This window comes from Syngnathus acus, chromosome 13, assembly GCF_901709675.1.
Source record: "Syngnathus acus chromosome 13, fSynAcu1.2, whole genome shotgun sequence".
Taxonomy (NCBI): domain Eukaryota; kingdom Metazoa; phylum Chordata; class Actinopteri; order Syngnathiformes; family Syngnathidae; genus Syngnathus; species Syngnathus acus.
This window is the reverse complement of record NC_051098.1, coordinates 6266979-6286093: the sequence shown is the minus strand read 5'-3', so window position 1 is coordinate 6286093 and position 19115 is coordinate 6266979. Positions and strand designations below refer to the sequence as shown.

Genomic DNA, 19115 nt, shown 5'->3' with positions numbered 1-19115 from the left:
AGATGATACTTACATAAGGGATGCCAAACAGACTGAACTCCATCATACCTGTAAGAAAGGAAAATCGTGTGTGACTTCCCGCTTTTCACAAAAGGTATGGGTGTGCAAGCTCATGTTTTTAGAAGGTTAAATGTTATGGGTGTGTAATGTACAGTACCTATTATGGATTTATACAACTGGTCCCAACTGGCATTGTTGTCACCCAGCCAATGCCCAGCCCATTTTCCACTGGAGGGGTAAGTGGACCTGGTCACCACTATACCTCGTCGACCAGTCACATTCAACAAGGCACTGTATGAAGAAGACAAAATGCAGTTATGCATGAAAAACATTATCTGACATGGTAAGTCTTTTGGCTTTCACACACTATTTCAGTCTAATTGTGAAATAACATTCTGACAGAAACACATAATGTAGGATCTCACTCATAAGTAGGCTTTGTGTGGGACCAGCCATAGAGGCTGTGGACATCATAGTGCCTGACTGGTGTCCCGTCACTGAGGATCTGTTCGCTGTTCATGCACAGAGTCTTATGATTTAATCCAAGATGTTTGGATTCCAAGGCTATTTGGACAAAGACACAAAACACATCCAGAGAGAAGAGTTATTGTTGCTTGACAAGAAAATGTTAGGCTAAGATGCATAACATGATGTTGTGTAAGTCCTACATGGCATATATAGAGGCTTCTCAAGCAGAGGGTCACCCAGACACTGCCCCCCCACTGTGCCATGCACAAAACTGGCAGGTTCATTCATGTCCTGTGGGTAAGCACAGAGATACATTTGAGTGTAAAAGTCCAAAAGAAAACTGGACACAGTTAGGCAGTATAAAAAGAAGGTAAATGTTCTGTACTGTTCATGGTCACTCACAATCCACAGGCCATCAAATTTCATAGTTGTCTGATAGAAATCCATGATCTCTTGATGCCACCACTTTGCCGTTGCATTACGGAAGAAGTCAGGGAAGGCAGTGTAAGCCCTGTAGAGCTGAGAAGATGTGATTAGGGAAATAATTGCTGAATGTAAACTGGGTTTATTGCGTCATTGTAACTTGTACAAATGTGCAAATTTTCCATCCAAGATCCTGTATATTCATACGCAGAATACACATCAAAGTGGGACCTCCAAAGGTGAAAACTTCCAAAGTTAAATGATTTGGAATTCAGCCAAGGTTTCCTTGCAAAATATGACAAACATTCATTGAATTGATATTATTTCCTCTGCGAAACAATGTTTGGGCAATGATATCGAGCATGGAGAGGATTGTGTTTGACTTTGGATGCTTCACTATAAAATATCACATATCTTTATAATTATCTTTAAACTATACCTCTACTTGAGTGTCCCAGTCCAGAGACTCATTTACTGCGACATTTGGGTAATCAGGCCAAACCTGCAAGGCAATAATGCCAATTACATCATTTCATACATTCTGTTTACTGTATAAAAAGTATTCTTGCATTTAATTTCTGTATGGCTATTCATCTTACCTTTCCCCACACGATGTCATCGCTAAGTTCTTTCGGCCATTTAATGAAGACGTCTGCGGCCTTACCCCTATCATAGGCAGGATAATGGGTCTCATTGCCTGAAATGGCTGGGTCCTGGTATTAAAAAAAGGCAACAGCATAAATTAAAAAAGCAACAGTTTCTAGTTGGTAACATTTATCTGTTGGTAACATTTAGCCGATCAAGCTTTGTATTTTTGCCGTCAGTCTATTTGGGTGTGTTATTCAGAATTTTAGGTTTGTTGATTACCAGAATGAAGATGAACCTCATTCCCTCTTTTCTCATGTCATTAACCAGGGAAGGTAGTCCAGCAAACTCTGGGTCCAGGACAAAGTCAAGCTGCTGTTTCATGTAATCAATATCTGCATACTGCACGTCCTGAAGATTCAATTTAAAAAACAATTAAACAAACATCATCCACTATAATATATAACTTTTCCATACACCATCAATGTTCATAGTATCATCTGCAATTATGAAAAACAAGTCGAAGAGTCTCAGAGAACTTACGTAGGGAATACCCGCTGCCCTCATTTGTATGTATAGATCTGCTATCTCCTTGTCATTAACATATCCATAGCGACATAGCTGAAATCCGAGGGACCAATAAGCAGGTAGAACAGGTCTTCCAATCAGCTATTAAGACAAAAAACAAACGAGGAAGTCAAAATACTTCAGCAGAAAGAAAAAGTTTTGGAAATAAATGTGTGTCTATGTGTGCGTGTGTGAGGGTAACATTTTGAATTGTGAGCCTGATGGTGCGCGTGTGTGTTGTGTCTGGCCCTGGGCCTTCGTTGATGGACTGCAGCAGCTGGGAGTTTTTCACTTCATTGCATTCTCTCATTTGGACAGTCTAAACTCTCTCTCTCTCTCTCTCTCTCTCTCTCTCTCTCTCTCTCTCTCTCTCTCTCTCTCTCTCTCTCTCTCTCTCTCTCTCTCTCTCTCTCTCTCTCTGTCTCTGTCTCTCTCTCGCTCTCCCTGTCTCTTGCTCTCTTTCATACGCAAACAAATCATGCAATTAAGAAGACTTACAGCAGTGTACTGCTGGACAACATTCTCAGGTGTAGGTCCTAGGACCATGTAGAAATCTAGGATGCCTCCCACAGTTCGGTAGGTTAAAGCTGGCATAGGCTGAAAAGTCACATCTGTGTACACACGCAAAAAAACACGTTTATTTTAACCTATTTAATCATTTTTGCTCTGTGTGCAAGTCATGGTTTTCATGGAGAACAGAGGGGAAAGGCAAGAATAAAATAGTACCAGAATTGTATACATTTGCATAGTTATATTTTATGCATAATTTACGAGTGAGCATACTCATTAAAGTGCCATGTGTATGTACTCATTCTTGTTGTGGGTCGATTTACTAAAAGATAAGACCAGTTGCATAAAAACATAAAATGTAATGGATTATTCTACATTTTTATAAGAAAACAAGCCTTATTGGTTTAACCAATTTGGAATTGGCTTGTGTGTATTATATATCCATCCATTTTCTACACTCCATGTCCAACTGTTGGGTAATGAGTAAACTGGTCCTACCTGACTTTGTGTTAGAGGTGGGGTACACCCTGGGCTGGTTTCCAGCCAATTGCAGGGTAGATAGACAAACACTCAGATTCAAAACTTTAGGGCAATTTACTGTTAAATTAACATACCATGCATGTTATTGTAATATGATAGGACGCCGCATTGACTAAAGGAAACCCAAGTGGGCACGGTCAGAACATGTACACTTCATACATGCTTGAATGTTTTGATTTCCTCTCACCCATTGCATTGCTGTTTAGCAGCAGCACACCATGAGCATCAGTAGTGGTCTCGAGGCCCATATAGAATGGATGGACTCCATAGCAGTTCATCTTGTACTGTAATAAAGAGAGCATGGTCAAGTTTGGGACGTTCATTTTTGGTTGCTACGTTTCTGGTATGTTTGCAGAAGAGCATTTTTGTACAGTTTTAGTCATGGCAGCAGTGCAAATTATAGTGTGGAGCGTTGAGATGCATTTACCAAACTGAACATTACAATGAGAATATAAAACAAGATGGACTGGGCAACAGGGGATACAGTGATGTGTTAGAGACAGGAAATCTGCCACTTTGAGATGTCAACATCTATGACGAAAGCTCACGGGCATGTCAGGCTTCATCAGCTTCCGAGTCGACTGGTACCTGAGGAGCTGTTAAAATTGCGTGTGCGTGTGTTTGCGTGCATGTGTGTACGTGGTTGTGTGGGTGCTTATGTGTCCATTGCCTTGCTATCTGTTTGAAATAATTCCAAGGAGAAGACAGGGGTTATGATGTAGTGATGTCACTGTTAGGTACTGGTGCTGACTCATTGTATCCCATGTTGTTATTAGAGGGCAACCTCTTTAGTTGAAAATTATGTAGGAAAAATAATTTGTATTTAAACGACCCAAGCCTCTATAAACACATTTGGTGACATGTATAATAATGTGGAAAATTGTATCATCTTAAAATGATCAATTCCAGCTTCTAAGCAGTCCCCAAATATGATTTTATTTTATCAAATAGTTAAGCAGAGAAGAAAAACAACCCTTCATTTTGAAACGTGTTTCAGTAAGATACTTACACCAGGAGGCTGGTCTTTGGCGAACATACCCCAGGTGTGATAGTTCAGGTCATGTTTGTATGTTGAATGTTCTGTCTCACCAAAGCCGTAAATATACTTGGATGAGAGACGTGTTGATACTTGAATAAACATGTCTGTGAAGGTAAAACCTGGCACCGCTGAGTCCCAACTGAGAAAAAGTGAGAGACTCAGAATCAATCAGAGTAATGATTGTAAAGGGAGTTATTCACGTTACAAAGTTTAACACAACACAGTTAATTCCAAAGGGAGTAATGGCACATTTTCAGGTAAACTAATCAGCCACATTTCAAATGACGTAATCACCCTTCCTCAGAGAGGTCCCAAAGTATGCATATAAGTACTATTTATTTTTTAGCATTGTAAACATGACTTCAATGTTCTTAGCTGCAAGTTACTGCCATTTCTTTAGCTCATATGTTGTCACTGACTTCAGTGCAGGTGGTCACACTCATTGACTGAAAGCAAATAACCTCAGCAACTAATTCCCTGTTATGCTCAAGGAGAGTTCATATTGACAAATATGTTAATCACACATAGGGAAATTGATCTAGCTAGGACACCATATAATTGATTTATTATGAATTGTATGTTTTTGTACCTTTACTAAATGCTTTCATTATGTGTTTGCTAAACCTGCACCAATACAGTATGTTAATTATTGCAATTGTAGAGTGGAGGGGTGTAGAACGGCAGTATGTACAGTACAGCATACTGAGAGGTGCTAATGACAAGGCTAAAATATTAGAAATGGCTCTCAGTTTGATGGTATGCAGTGTTACACCACTGTGGTAATACAGTTGGTTAACTGTAACAATTTTGTTTGGATCAAAACTGACCATAAGCATCTTTGTAAAGACATTCATTTTTTCTAATGTCTATATTAGATGTCATTAAATTGTCTAGAGGCACCGTATTTTGTTGCCAGGAATTGTGTGCAGCAATGCTTTCAAATTACACATACTGTCCAATTGTAACTTTAACTTCTTGCATATCGATAGCGAACAAAAATGCAACTCAGTATAATTTTGAAAACATACAGTAGTTGGTAGCATTCAATGTGACTGCATTGAGCAGATCAGAAAACTTTAGTGTCCTTTAACATTTGCACTCACATTGTGGTCCCAGTGCTTTTCCGTATGACCTGGATCCCAAATGGATCACTTTTATAAAGGACTTTGTAAAGCCGTTCGTCCTCATTAGTATTCGGAACAGTTGGGACAGAGAGCGGAACTGGAACCTCATAACGATCAGTGGCTGGGTCCCAGATCTGGACAGAAGGGCATATTAGTACTTGTGTGGTGAACACACATGATGGAAACAGCTGGTGGAAACAACAATTCAGCATATGCTATTGACTGATTTACTATATGGGCAAAAATACTGGGACACGAGGGCCCGTTCAAGGAAATTAAGGAATCTACGTATAATCTACAAAGTGATTCTCCTCGGCTGTGTTAACTAATAGTTCACAATGATGAGACGTCATGATACATGGACAAATAAACATACCTTGAACTGCAGCATGCTACTGCTGTGGTAGGTGACCTGAACATGGAGGATGTCAATGTCACGAGACTCCGAGTGGCCCCTGCTCTGGTACCTTTTGTTCCGAATGATTTCCAACCAAAAGCCAGACATGGTTCCTTCATTTAATCTGACATGATATCCATAGTCTTTTGGATAGTAGCACCATGGAACCCGGTCAATGTTGCTTATCTGATAAGGACGTTGAAAGAATAAAGAAGATTTTAGACTAAGAATGAAAAATTTAGGTATTTTCTCCTAACCTTCCAGATGCAGCCTCGGCCCTTGCACTTTGCCTCATCCGCATGCTCCTCGGGGTGGCAGTCAACACGCTGGTACTCCTCTTGCACCACCTCCCAACGCACAAGATACGTCTCCCCCAGAGTTAAAGACAAGCGTCGTATGAACAGCACCTGCAAGTGGCAATATTGTGCAAAACGTTGTCATTATCTACCCTGGGCTTGAATGGCAACCAGCCAACACTGTCGTCTGCCTTTCAATTACAGTCAGAGGAGATATAGGCTCCAGTATTCCCACAAACCTGAAATGGGTAAGTACGGTAATTTCGGGACTACTACTCTTTTCCCAGATGCTCTGAACCTGGTGGCTGTAAATGCGACACTGTTCAAATTTATGGATTTTTACTAACGAGGCTCATGCCACCAATAGTCTCGTCACACCCGACAGCTGCAATTGACCAACACGTCACAGTGGACCAATTAAACTGTCTGAGGTCGGGCTCACATTGAATCTTTGTACCATCATGACGGTGTACATGTTTTTGTATTCCAATTACAATGAAAACTGATGACCAAATAGGAAAAAAAACACTCTTTACATGTGATGTGATTTTTTTTCTATCAGCAAATACACTAATCAGACCTGGAGTTGTACAGTTGGAGATCGATGTAAAAGATGTATCAGAGTTGATTTGTCTATTTAACACAGCAGTTGATTGTTTTAACACTTCTATTAAATCAAATGATTGATAGAAACATGTTACAAGTTGTTCAAAACAGATAAAGGACTTTCCTGGAAGTTTTCTAGTCATAAAAAAGGTGAAGAGGACAATAAAGTAAGTGCATATTCATTTTTGATGGCTAAATTGAGCTGTTTTGGCTTCAAATTGGGTGTCCTCTCTAGCACTGACATATCAGATTTTACTTTAAAAACCACACCGGACAGTACAAATAGCCATTACATATCAGCTTTTACTTTAAAACCCACACTAGACAGGAAAATATTAAAGTGTTGCTGTTTTATAGCATACCAAAGCGATCGGTGCATCACATTTCTTTTGTTTTATATACACTGTACAGTAAAACACCACTGAGAACAAATGTAGAGCGGAATGAGGCCAGTTCTCTTGCATGGGGACGCTTTGTACAGACAGGCTTCCTTGAGACTGACTAATGGGTGATGTTTGTACTACCAATTAAGACACATCTGTTAATTTCCAAAGCAGCTTCAACAGTCTCTATGGGGAACTATGACTCACAATCTTGAGGGAGCTCGACAGTCATAGTACCACCCTAAAGTTTCTGGATCTGTTTGCTAGACATTAGTGATGTTCATCAAAACGTGTTCCTTTCTTTTGAACTCATATTACCGTTATTAGAATGGAATAAAATGTCTGATGGGGAACTTCAAAGTGCAGATGTTTATCTTGGGATTACTGTGAAGGCATGATTCAAAATTTAAAGCAAGAAACTGGAGCCAAAGAAACAAATTGCAGTGAATATTCCAAGAGTTGTGTACAGAGTTATATAATAAGCAAACTAGATAAATACAATTAGGAAAATTAATTAAGCTAGCAGTGACTGACAATCTTAAGCTTTATTTAACTAATTTTGAATGTGTGGGAGCTTGGCTCCGTCCGACGAGAAATGTGAAGAAAGTTTAGAGCGCTTTGTCCTTCGCCTTCAGACAATGATGGTGTAAAATCTGATAAATGTACTCTTCTGTGTTTGACCAGAAAAACCTTGAGCATGAAAGAACACTTTTCTATATGAGGAAACAATCTACAATATTGCTTAAATGGATGTTTTCTCATTTTATAGACTCTTGTCTTATAGGCTTTTAACTCATAACCCTGTTTGCACATGAAAGGGTTGTTATCCTTAGTCATTTTTTTTCCTGTCTCTTTTTATATAAACACCCACCCACAGTAAATTGTAACCATTTCTCACACTTAGTGGCTAACCTTGAAATGGTATAGCCAAGACTCAAGTCATCCTCCTTGCACCTGTCCTGCATAGTTGCAACATGTAGTCAACCAATGAATCATAATTATTTGTATGAAATTGAAAATACTTAATACAAATATTGCCTTTGCAAAGTACCTAAGTAGTTGTAGAATACAGTACCATTTTCATATTTCACTACCATGCAACATTCATCAGTATTGAGCGCAAAAAAAAAGCACCTCTATGAAAGTTAATAATAGGATGCAAAAGTGTGTGAATGAGGTTTAATATGACTAAACAGTACCTCCTTGGTTGCATCATGTTCTATGCTGGAATCTGGAACAATGGTCGTAGAGTTTCCATGTGACCCAGAACCCACGTGTGTCACAGAGGCAGACACAAGAGGATGGGGAACCCCTAAGATTGTGATGTTTTCAAAATGTAGGTTGTTGGGATCCCTGTAGCCAGCATGCATCACCTGCATGGTGAGTACCCCCTGTGACGCAGAAAAAGCAGTTTGATATTCAATCCAAGTCGGACAGCCATGAACCTAACAGTTTTTAACTACTAGATAAAATGCCCACTGTACTAACTTACTCAATTATTTTTGCCTTTATGTCCGGAAATTTGACACATTTCCTTTTTTTAACTTTGAAACTGAGCCAAGATCAGATCGAAAGATAGTGCTGAATTTGAAAAAAAAGATGTGTTCGAGGGAGACTTACATGGAGAACAGTAAATTTGTAGTGGATGTAGTTTCCTTTTTTAACAGTGTCTGTGAAAAAGAAAAGAGAACAGATGTTGGAATTTGTCACAGTGATTTGACATAGCCGGTGTACTGTCACACTCTGTGACTGACCTTCATTTGTTCAGCTGTGTGAGCAGAATGTTTAAACAGTTTGGTACAAGCATTTTCATTTTGTAAGTTGCGCATCCCTAATAGAAACGGCGTATACGTGCCTCAATCAAAGTTAAATAAAAAAGTGTACCTGAAAGAGTCATTGTCTCTCATATGCGTTCACATCGATACACATTGTGTCATTTAGACTTCCTCTACTACTAATAGTATGGTTAATTTGAATAGAAATTATGAACAATGTGATAAAAGTGCTCAAATCTGTCAGAAATTGCCTTTTAAAAAAACTGAAAATTTAATGGCTTGCTGTGCTCTTATTTGGAACAACATAAACACTATTTGTGAAACATTACCTCTGGAATCTCCATCATCCCAGAAAAGCTCCCCTGCAGCCTGGGCTTTGTCATCAAGAGCAATAATCAGACCCATTGGATTGCGTCGACTGTAGATCAAAATAGGACGGAGACAACGTTCACAAAAATTACTCAAAACAGTCTGGGGATGTCTGGCCATTATATCTGCAGTAGCTAAAAATAGAAGACATATTTCCCCTTTTGTTGTTTGTATACATGTGTGTGACATGCAAGTTGAATAATTAAGATATGTGGCGTACTAATGGGTCATGCAAAGCCTTCAGATGATTAAAGTTTGATTCAAATATTATGATTAAGATATTATCCACATTATTAATACATACAGCATTATGTATGTATGATCACATTTCCAGTTTTAGCCATCAAGGATACAATTGTATTATGCATCTTTATGCCATTGTCACCAAGGGAACAGGCTGATTCGTGCAAGCCAGATCCCCCTCTCTCCAGGGGTGTAGTCCTAGTCCTCCTTGGGGACCTCCAGGCATTATCCATCCATCCATCCATCCATCCATCCATCCATCCATCCATCCATCCATCCATCCATCCATCCATCCATCCATCCATCCATCCATCCATCCATCCATCCATCCATCCATCCATCCATCCACAAGATTCTCAAAAGCTAGCCAACCATCATATAAAAAGTGTCCAATATTCGAGCAATCTCTAACTATACTATGGTACAATGGTTTGGGCCTGGCACCTTTCTAGTCGCAAATTAGCTTTTCCACCTTCAGATAAAATTTACAGTCTAATAGCTATCTCTTAGAGTAAAGAATGGAACCCCAATTGCTCTTATTGGGTACGGATGCATGCAAACCCGGCAACAGTACAACCATGTTTTTTTTGGTTTTTTACTTCAGTTCAAAGTGTTTTTGTAAGTCTGTACCTGTATGTGGTGGTGACAGCTGCTTTCTGCGTGGGGAGAACAGCACCGCCTCTTATATGTAAACCAAGCTTGTCACCCGGTAGATGCAGCTTAATTTTTTGTCTGCGCTCTGCCAATGGTTTCATCTGATTGGTAAGACAAGAGAATCTGTTTTACAAATTGTCTTAATGCAGGTCTGAGTTTTCATACTGTGAGTACACTTGGTTATTTTGCTCAGTATACTAACCCAGCCACTTCTTATTAAAACGCCTTCTGAAGAGTCCTCTACGGTTCCTCTAAATCTCATTGCTGCATTGCTGCTGAGCCCTAGATAGTGCACACTTAATTTCTGATCTCCTGAGGCCTGAACTTTTATGGCAGGCCAAAACAATTTAAAAAGATCTTCTCTCAATCTCATCTAATTCGCCATCCTATTCTAGGTCCTGTTATCCTCTCATGTGATGCTCTAATTTTCTTTTCTCTGCGTTTCGATCGAAGTGTGTGCCATTTCTTTTTTTTTTGTAAGTACAGTGCTATGGGTGTGTGGTATGGTTGTATTTCTTTATTTCTTATGTATGTTCTTATTTATTTTCACCATTGAGAGATATTTCATCCTTGTGGGAAAGCTACTATTTGAAAAACTTGAATTTTGTATCATTAAACTCCAAAACAGGAAGATAAAATGCTTTTTGTTTTGGTTGTTTAAAGGTTAAGGTGTCTTTTGTTCTTCTAGTTATAGTTATTCCACTTTTCTTTCTTGCTGTTCCTCCAACATGTTCTTTTTCACTCATATTGATGCTTCTCTTTTCATTCCATATTGACCTTTGCTGTTAGTCCTGCACATTTTGCTGCAGATCAATAGCCCCAGTTCCCTCGTCCTCCACCCTAGATAACCATTAAGAACCAACCCGGACATAGGAACCAGCAGCAACGAGAAATCTAATCGTCCATCTGATCAGCGACTGCTTTACAATGCCACTGTGACGTTCAAACTAAGATCCCAGAGGGACTCAACACCTCTTTTATCCTTTCATAAGGGAGATGGTTCTCGGTTCTCGTCTGCACCCCCGGTTTCACTCTATCTTTGTCTCCAGTCGCACTCTGTCTTATCTCTCTTGTCTCCATGTCCCCAACAAAGAGTGTCATGCGCAGACTTCCATGTGAAACCGTGTTCTTTGTGTGCTAATGCCTCTTAATACTGATAAACCCCCTCTGCAATCATTCTCTTGAGCATTACATTCACCATTTGATTGCACCTGTAGAACTGAAGCATTGTAGCGCGATAAATTAATCCAGCATTGATGCAGCAGCAAAGAATACAGTTTAGCCTAATCATGATCTTCTTCCCCGTTGAGCCAGCTTATGATATTTACTTTTTGTTAAGGCTGTATGGAGGAGATGCTAATTTGGTGTTGTTGACATTTGTGAATCACTTGTTTTTGAATTGGATTACCCTATATGTCTGCGCAGAGACTTAAACCATGTAATTGGGGTGCCCATGTTCTTAACTAAATGCTAAATAAACATTTTAATGTTGCTATGTGTTTGTCTCCTGTCCCTTTCCATCGCTGATATCAATCTCAGACAGGTTTGATTATTGGTCTCCAAGATATAGTTGAAGTAAAAATACTTTTTTTTGCAAAATGGGAAAAAAATGACTATTTAAGGAAAGTTTATGAGAGGTAAATTAATAAAAAAAATCTTTAATACAGCATATTGCATGTGTATGTTCTTAATAAATAATCCCAGCAAAAATGTGTTGAATTGATTTGATCAAAGAAAACTCAAAGTAGTGTAAAGTAGAAAATGTGATTCACAATGAGGATACAAGGTCTTACCGTCTCATAGTCATACCACAAGGCGTCTGGGATATATGCATCCAACATAACCACGCCCTGCATAAAAAAAGAAGTGTCAAGACTTGTCATGCATAAGCACATTTCATTTTCAACCTTCCAACCATAATTTTTTTTCTTCCAATCACGTTTTTTGTGAGTCTGAATTACAGAGAACAAAGAGTAATGCCTTAATCTTAAACTTTCAGCCAATCAACTCTTAATATATGTAAAATATGTGATGGTAGAAGCTAAAGTACACCACAAGGGAAGCATTTAAAAAAATATTAACATAATGAGACATAATTACCTCAGATTAAGTCCTTTTATAGTCTATTGTGTGATCTGAGACTTTTACACCGCTTTTTGTGACATTTAAGTCTGCAGTACTATGATGCAACCGATGATGGAAAAGACCATATCAAGTGACAACTGGCAACAATTTTTGATGGCTCAAGGTGGCAGACAGACAAGCGCAATCAATAGAAGAGCACCAGCCTTTTGATAGCGCTGTCAGATTATGGCTCTTTCTGACAGGGAGGAAGGCAGCAAAGATAGAGCATTGAATCAAGAAGCCACCCTAACCCTCCTTCTCAAAAAGCACCAATTTTTTCATAACAGTATGTCAGTGGTGTCGAGCCATGGTGCCTATCAAAAGCATGTCACGTGTCATCTCTTTAACAGCATGTTTTTTTAAAAGATCAGACAACAACAGAAATATTGTTACATGTGTTTATATACCATATTTTCCACACTATAAGATGCACCGGATTATAAGGCGCACTTTCAATGAATGGCCCATTTTAAAACTTTGTCCATATATAAGGCGCACCGGATTATAAGGCGCACCTTCAATGAATGTCCCATTTTAAAATTTTGTCCATATATGATATATACATTTGGCCCGGGGGCCGGACTTTGGACACGCCTACTGTAGTGGCTCAATATTGGTCCATATATAAGGCGCACCTGATTATAAGGCGCACTGTCGGCTTTTGAGAAAATTTGAGGTTTTTAGTGCCTTATAGTGCGGAAAATACGGTATTTATAAAGATGTGCTGCAATATGTATGTTTCAATTTCAAACAATGATTGCATGAGCTTTTGGTTTCTGAAGGGTGACCTTTAATCCAGAGCACAGGGTTGGGGACTAATTTACCTGACTGTTATTATTTACTTTACTATTATTGTATGCATAGCAGTCACCATATTGGCTAATGCGACAACAAGAGAAAGGTTAAGTATGCTGCTAGCATTGCTGCTAGTTGTGATTTGGAGGCCCGTCTCCATGGTGACATGACCAAAGCGAACACTTTAAACCACAAGGTAGATCAGTTTGATATGCAATGCGGTACTATGATCAATAGATAGAGGTGAGACGATAGCAAGCAACATGGAAAGTGAGCAAGAGTAAGGTGAAAGAGATCCTGCATGAAATGGAAAAAGGATCAGACAAAAGATTTGACAGCAGCTGATTAGGAGAATCAAGATAAGAAACGGAGCTCACATTTGATGTAAGCAAGAAAAAAAGGCTAGCTGGAAAAAAGTGGGCAAAAAGATGATGTGGATGATGACCAGCGGGGATGAGGTGAAGCAAGTCAATAGATCTAGCCTGTTTTCCACAAAGATCAAGGTTAGTGCAGCTACTTGATCTGAAGGGTGGAGCTTGTGCATCATTAAAGCAATGGGTCGGTGGATGGATGGAATGCTGAATTGAGAAAGACAGTGAATTAAAGTTAAAGGTAATAGTGGAAAGTAGAAAATGAAGGGTTAACAGAAAAAAAAGGTGGGATTTAGCATTGAGCAACGTATTCACATTTGATTGAAAGTCAGAGGTTTACGACGCTTTAAAGTTACATTCAAAGAATTGTTGAAAACCTTTTATTCCTTTGTGTTTTGTGTGCAATAATTTTGCTGGAAAAAAATGTTTCATTGATTTTTTCGACACTGAGCATTAAGTTATTTTCAATTATGCTTCACTGTCATTGTGTTTTACCTTGGCAGTTTTTTTTTCCTGTTTGAGGAATGCATATTCCTGTATATGAGAATGCTGAAGTAAAATAAACCCCTGGTCCACAGGTGGTGATGGAATAATCTGACTGCCACCACCAATGTTGACGTTGGTCAGTGCATCTGTTGTGTTCATGACCTTTGAAAACTTGAATTTACAAACTTTTGTTTTTATTCTTATTGGTTTCAGTGCAAACGTTTATGCTTTTGCCATAATCCCTTGAGAGCAGCACCTTGAAGTATTTTCAACTTTTCCACAATCACACCAATTGAAGTAACTTGATACATCCTATGAATCCAATTTACTCTCCCCCTGCATAATTAACAAGGGGCCAAGCTAAATTGCTCATTAATCAGGCCACTTTGACACGACCGCAATCGTTGAATCTGTGCACATACAGAGATCCATGTACACTCCAGCGCAGTACAGAAAACTTAGCACTTGCACATTACTACGCGCACTCGCACACACACTTCCATCTACACTTCTAATCTGCTTGTAATGAGGTCAGTGCTCTCATTAGAGCTGAGAGAAAAGAGGGAGGGTATGGAAAAGGAAGAAAGAGGGATGAGAGGAGGGGAGGGCAACAAAGCAAATCCCATGTCATGTTTTCCCAGTGGAGGTCAAGGCGTGTGTGTGTGTGTATGTCAGATGAGCTGGTCTTCCAATCTGTACGGCACATACGGCCTTAAAAATGTCCCATTTCAAATGTCCTGGTCTCGACGGGTCAGTAGTTTTAGTGATCTACGATCCGTGTGGTTGCGCAAATATTTGTTGTTCGTGTTGACTAACCGGGTCCAGTACAGGTGTGATGAGCAAGTGTTTCCCCCAGAGAAACTGGCGATCCACATCCCAGGTAGCTTTGTCAGAGTAAAACCTTAAGACCAAAAGTAAACAATAAAATACCGTTCATTAACATCCAGAAAAAAATGCATCATAAATTAAACAGAGTAACTGAGAAAAAAAGTTCATTTCCTGGAAGTAACACTCATGTTGCGGGATCCGTAATATTCAAAATGACTTACTCATGCATGAGGGGACGTACTACGGTCTCCCCTGTGGTGCTGGCTTTGAAGAAGAGTGTGTAGAGATACGGAAGCAGTGTGTAACGAATCCTCAGGTAGTGTTTGGAGCTCTCCACCAGAAGTGAGCCTGCCCCATATGCTGCTGGATCCTGAGGCTGCAGACAACATCTATTACTGAGATGCGTTTTGATGAGCAAGAACCTCACTTCCCCTCTGATTTGTTTCAGGGGGAAGCACATTCATGTACTTACAAGTCAGCCTTGCAAGTTGCACTAAATTTCTCACATTTAAATATGAAATTATTTATTTTATTTTCATTTCTTGGAAACATGGGAAGAAAAAGCGAAAAATAAATCTTTCTGAATTATTTGTTTTGACAATCTGAAAACATAATATGATAATTATTGATTATTGGTTATTTTTCTAGGTCATGAGACACTCATCACACTTAGACCTGTTCTATTTTTGTGGCCCTGATAAACATGCAAATGTCACGTCTGCTGCCAGAGCCTTTATTTTCTTGTTGTTCATCAGTAATGGTCTGATTTTTCTACCCACTCCTTTGTGCTCATCTGTAATAAATAATCAGTGTTGGATGTTGTCAGTATAAACACTGCTCTTGTCTCATTGAGTGGCTTCTCTCTGACTGTTAAGTCTCATCTCATTTGCGGCATTCATGTCACAGCAAGTCAAGTCTCAATCCCTAACTTATTTGTCAAAAGAATGTCGTAAATTCTGCATCCACATTGTAATGGTGTGGCACAGGGTGAGGCCAATCTACACTAATGGTCACAAAGTACAAGAGCTGTATATTATCACGCTGTAAAAGACAAGTCAAAAGGTATAACCAAAGCAAATTCATTATGTAGACAGTGGTAATTTTCCTTTCTATAAGAAATACGTTTTCAGAATCAATCAATATACTTTATCCGGCAGTTTGCAACCAGTTGGTTAGGTGTTTATCAGAGCCAGCATATTTTGAAATGCACTTGCACTGATTGCATTTGCTGTCCTTTGTGATTACTACTGATATGTGTTAAAATGTTACTTAGCATTGTTGACCAACCAGTTGAGATGACAACAGTTTCTCTAGAATTAATTATTTCCAAATTCAATTGTCTACTCGGGTAAAAATAGTTTGAGCTTGTCTGAGTGCAATAAGTTGATTGCCTTTAGGCATAAATGCTATTGTCGGTGAATTACCGACCCCTTCCATTATTCATGTCTCTTGTACTTAATTCTCTTCTACACCAATTTATTTAAGATGGATGGTTTAATACCGCAACGAAAGTGCAACATGACCTAAGAGCACACTACCTTGTAGCCCTGAGCATTGTGGTTGCGGCTGAAAGGATAGAAAGCTCCCACTTGCATCCAGCGACGGCATAATTCTTCACTTGAGTCGTCAAAAAATCCACAGATGTCAGCTCCAATCTGAAATGCATGAAAGCGTTGTATATTTATTATTCTTGCTGTCCTCCTGCGAGAAAATGGTATCCAAACAGTAAGGTCTAGAAGTATTTGGACACAGTCCACAACATACGTTAAGCGAACATTTGCAACCTTGAAAGAAACCGGATGAATTACGATGTGGACGCAGTATTCAGCACCTTCAAAAACACTCGCAATTGTTTGCCGCTCAGTGGGATGGTTTAGCACCTTAAGAAAGAGACTTTCTATGTATTCAAGACTGCTTGAGCACTATTGTTTACTATTGGCCATGGTTTACAACAAACTCAGTTGGTGGGAATTGATCAAAATCCCATTTGTCTGTCTTATTTTTCTCCCTGTCAATGTTAGAAACGTGTATTGTGTATGTGAATACAGAAGAACCTTAAAGTCACACCTTGTCGTCAGTGGCATATTAAGACCACACAACTGATTAATGGGTGCGTGTGCGTGTGTGTGTGCGTGCGTGTGTGTGGAATGGATTCAGCAGTGTGCTCAACACAGTGCGTGTGTGAGGTGTGTCAGATGTGCTAATGCTGCAGGAAAATAAATGTTTTTTCATATTCTTTACGGATGTCATTTGAGGTAGACTTGCCCTCTCTGTCTCAGCATTGGGATCAATTAGCAGCTAAAAATGTTCCGAATGCCAGAATTGCATGGTAATTAAGAGGAAACTTGAAGGAAGTGTTTTATTGCCTCTGAGTAAGCATTCTGACTAACCTTGGCTGTAATTCTGAATTGTGAGTTCACAAAACCCTGAGAATTTATCTTGTCCCGAGCCCACTGATTTTCTCCAAGTGCGTTTGGGGAAGGGTATGCGTTTGATGTGACAAAAACAAGAAGTGCCAAGGCCGAGAGAAACAAACAAAGCATATACAGCAACACCAGTTGATGAATGCCTGGACTCTGCAAATAATTCTGTTTTCGCAGAGCTATTCAAAGTTTCCTTTTTGAAAGAACAGTGAGAGGCATTCTGTACATTTTTAGCTGGTAAAGATGCTGGTGACGATAGTGTTATCCTGTTTATCATCAAATTGAATGTCTATGTTCTGATGTCAATTGTACTTTATGGGCCAGTGGGTCCCATTGGCCCCCATGTAAGTCCAGCACTGACTATTGTTCAGACAAATAAACGTTGATGAGTGTAATTGGTTCATTAAAGTTTGAAAGGAGAGGAAATTGTGGTTGCTGAGATCTGCCATATTGAGGCAGATATTGTGGAAAATAAGGGAATGCTAATGAAGATGAGTGAGAATTATGCGAGGGAGAGCAATACAACAGCATCAACGTCTAACAACTTTGTAGCTCCTTCATGGCAACTAGTAGTTTCTAGTCATTGTATCCGAGGCCAATGAACAGATAATAAGGGCAGTTTGATCTTAAATGAAAGTTCAGAACTCACATATGGAATTCCAAATAGACCAAACTCTAGCATGCCAGGGATGGCCCATTTTATGTCATTCCAGTTGGCAGCATTGTCCCCCAGCCAATGACCTGAATATTTCCCTACACCCGGAAAGGAGGAGCGGGTCAGCATCAGAGTACGGTTCCCACCAAACACACGCTGCAGAGCTCTGAGGAACAGAGAGAAAAAGCAAAGTGGTCAAAGATGATTTACATGAATATAGACCCTCAGGACACGTGATTTGGTTGAATACACAGACAGAGATTGTGATTATTTATATCTACATACGTAATGCTTTTCCTTGAAGGAAATCGAAGCCGAATTGATTTTCTCAAATATTCAGAACCCACTTATGTTTACACTGCAATAGTTTCATTCGGTACTTTAAACATCTATTGCTTTCTCTGAGGCAAATGTGAAAAAAATATTGATAATAATAAATAAAATTAAAGGTGAACTAGAGTCAAAAATGATTTCCGTGTCCTTAATAGTCTAAACACAATGTTCTCATCAATATTGTGGTGATGGAATAAGAATTTAGCAGATGAATCCACCTGCTTAAAACATTCTACCACTTCTGTAGTTTGTGATAACATCAGAGCTCACCTTTTTTTCTGGGATTTGGTTAGAAGTTTAGAGAAAAAAAGCTTGAGAGAGCAGATTTAGACGGTTAGGGACGTGTCGAGAGATGGTAAGTATAATGGTAGCAGGGTGAGAGAAAGAGAATGTTGATAGTTGTAGTTAGGGAAGACATGAGGGAAGTTGCTGTTAGGGAGGAAGATGCAGAAGTGCGGTGCATTTTTATCTCATTAATTCTGGACTATCGTTTGTAACCCACCGAAATTACATAGATTAAGATGCAACTATTTTTATAACTCCACTGTGTATTTTGCTCTAAATGGTCCTCATTGGTCTAAATGGATTTCAGCCAGTTGGCTTCCAAAGCACAAGTTGGCAAAACATAAATATTGATTTTGCACTCACTTTTCAGTAGCCAGCACCATGGAGTAGCCATAGAGACTGTGAACATCATAGTGGTTCCCCCAGGCCTGCTTGGCATCCATACACAGAGTCTTACTATACATCACCTCATCTATAATCTCTGTTGGAAGGAAAAATTATGGCAGTGATGGGTAGGAATGGATAAGATGGTGAGCCCGTTTACACTATCATACAGATCCGCTAACTGTGAGTGATGACAATACGCTATAATCAACAAACCCTCATTTGTGGTATATAGTCTCAGTCCATTATTAGAGATATTTGTCCGGGTACATACAGGTGTCATGACGTACAACTCAAATTTCCTGTTATTTTCTGTGCATTTTCTTGTCTAGTTGAATTTCGGATACTAAGAGTCACCCATTAAAATGATACGTTTCACTTAAGTCACTTGTTCCTACTACAGTTGAAGGCAGACCCACTCAGCCGGAATAGGAACAAATTGTTGCCAGATG

The 19115-nt window shown here is 39.3% G+C and overlaps 1 protein-coding gene across 1 annotated transcript in view; it reads right to left on the bottom strand.

Moving 5' to 3' along the window:
• si (sucrase-isomaltase (alpha-glucosidase)) overlaps positions 1–19115 on the bottom strand; it is a 44657-nt gene that overhangs the window by 10844 nt on the left and 14698 nt on the right. Inside the window, exons 15-39 of the mRNA XM_037268678.1 lie at positions 18643–18760; positions 17656–17827; positions 16122–16238; positions 14805–14959; positions 14572–14656; positions 11773–11829; positions 9956–10080; positions 9043–9131; positions 8559–8608; positions 8138–8329; positions 5911–6060; positions 5633–5839; positions 5236–5390; positions 4103–4271; positions 3281–3377; positions 2542–2654; positions 2020–2145; positions 1759–1887; positions 1491–1604; positions 1331–1393; positions 871–987; positions 669–759; positions 426–564; positions 158–291; positions 14–48 (exon numbers count right to left, since the gene is read on the bottom strand). Coding sequence (XP_037124573.1) covers positions 14–48; positions 158–291; positions 426–564; positions 669–759; positions 871–987; positions 1331–1393; positions 1491–1604; positions 1759–1887; positions 2020–2145; positions 2542–2654; positions 3281–3377; positions 4103–4271; positions 5236–5390; positions 5633–5839; positions 5911–6060; positions 8138–8329; positions 8559–8608; positions 9043–9131; positions 9956–10080; positions 11773–11829; positions 14572–14656; positions 14805–14959; positions 16122–16238; positions 17656–17827; positions 18643–18760 — 2999 coding nt within the window. The remainder of the gene's footprint in view (positions 1–13; positions 49–157; positions 292–425; positions 565–668; positions 760–870; positions 988–1330; positions 1394–1490; positions 1605–1758; positions 1888–2019; positions 2146–2541; positions 2655–3280; positions 3378–4102; positions 4272–5235; positions 5391–5632; positions 5840–5910; positions 6061–8137; positions 8330–8558; positions 8609–9042; positions 9132–9955; positions 10081–11772; positions 11830–14571; positions 14657–14804; positions 14960–16121; positions 16239–17655; positions 17828–18642; positions 18761–19115) is intronic.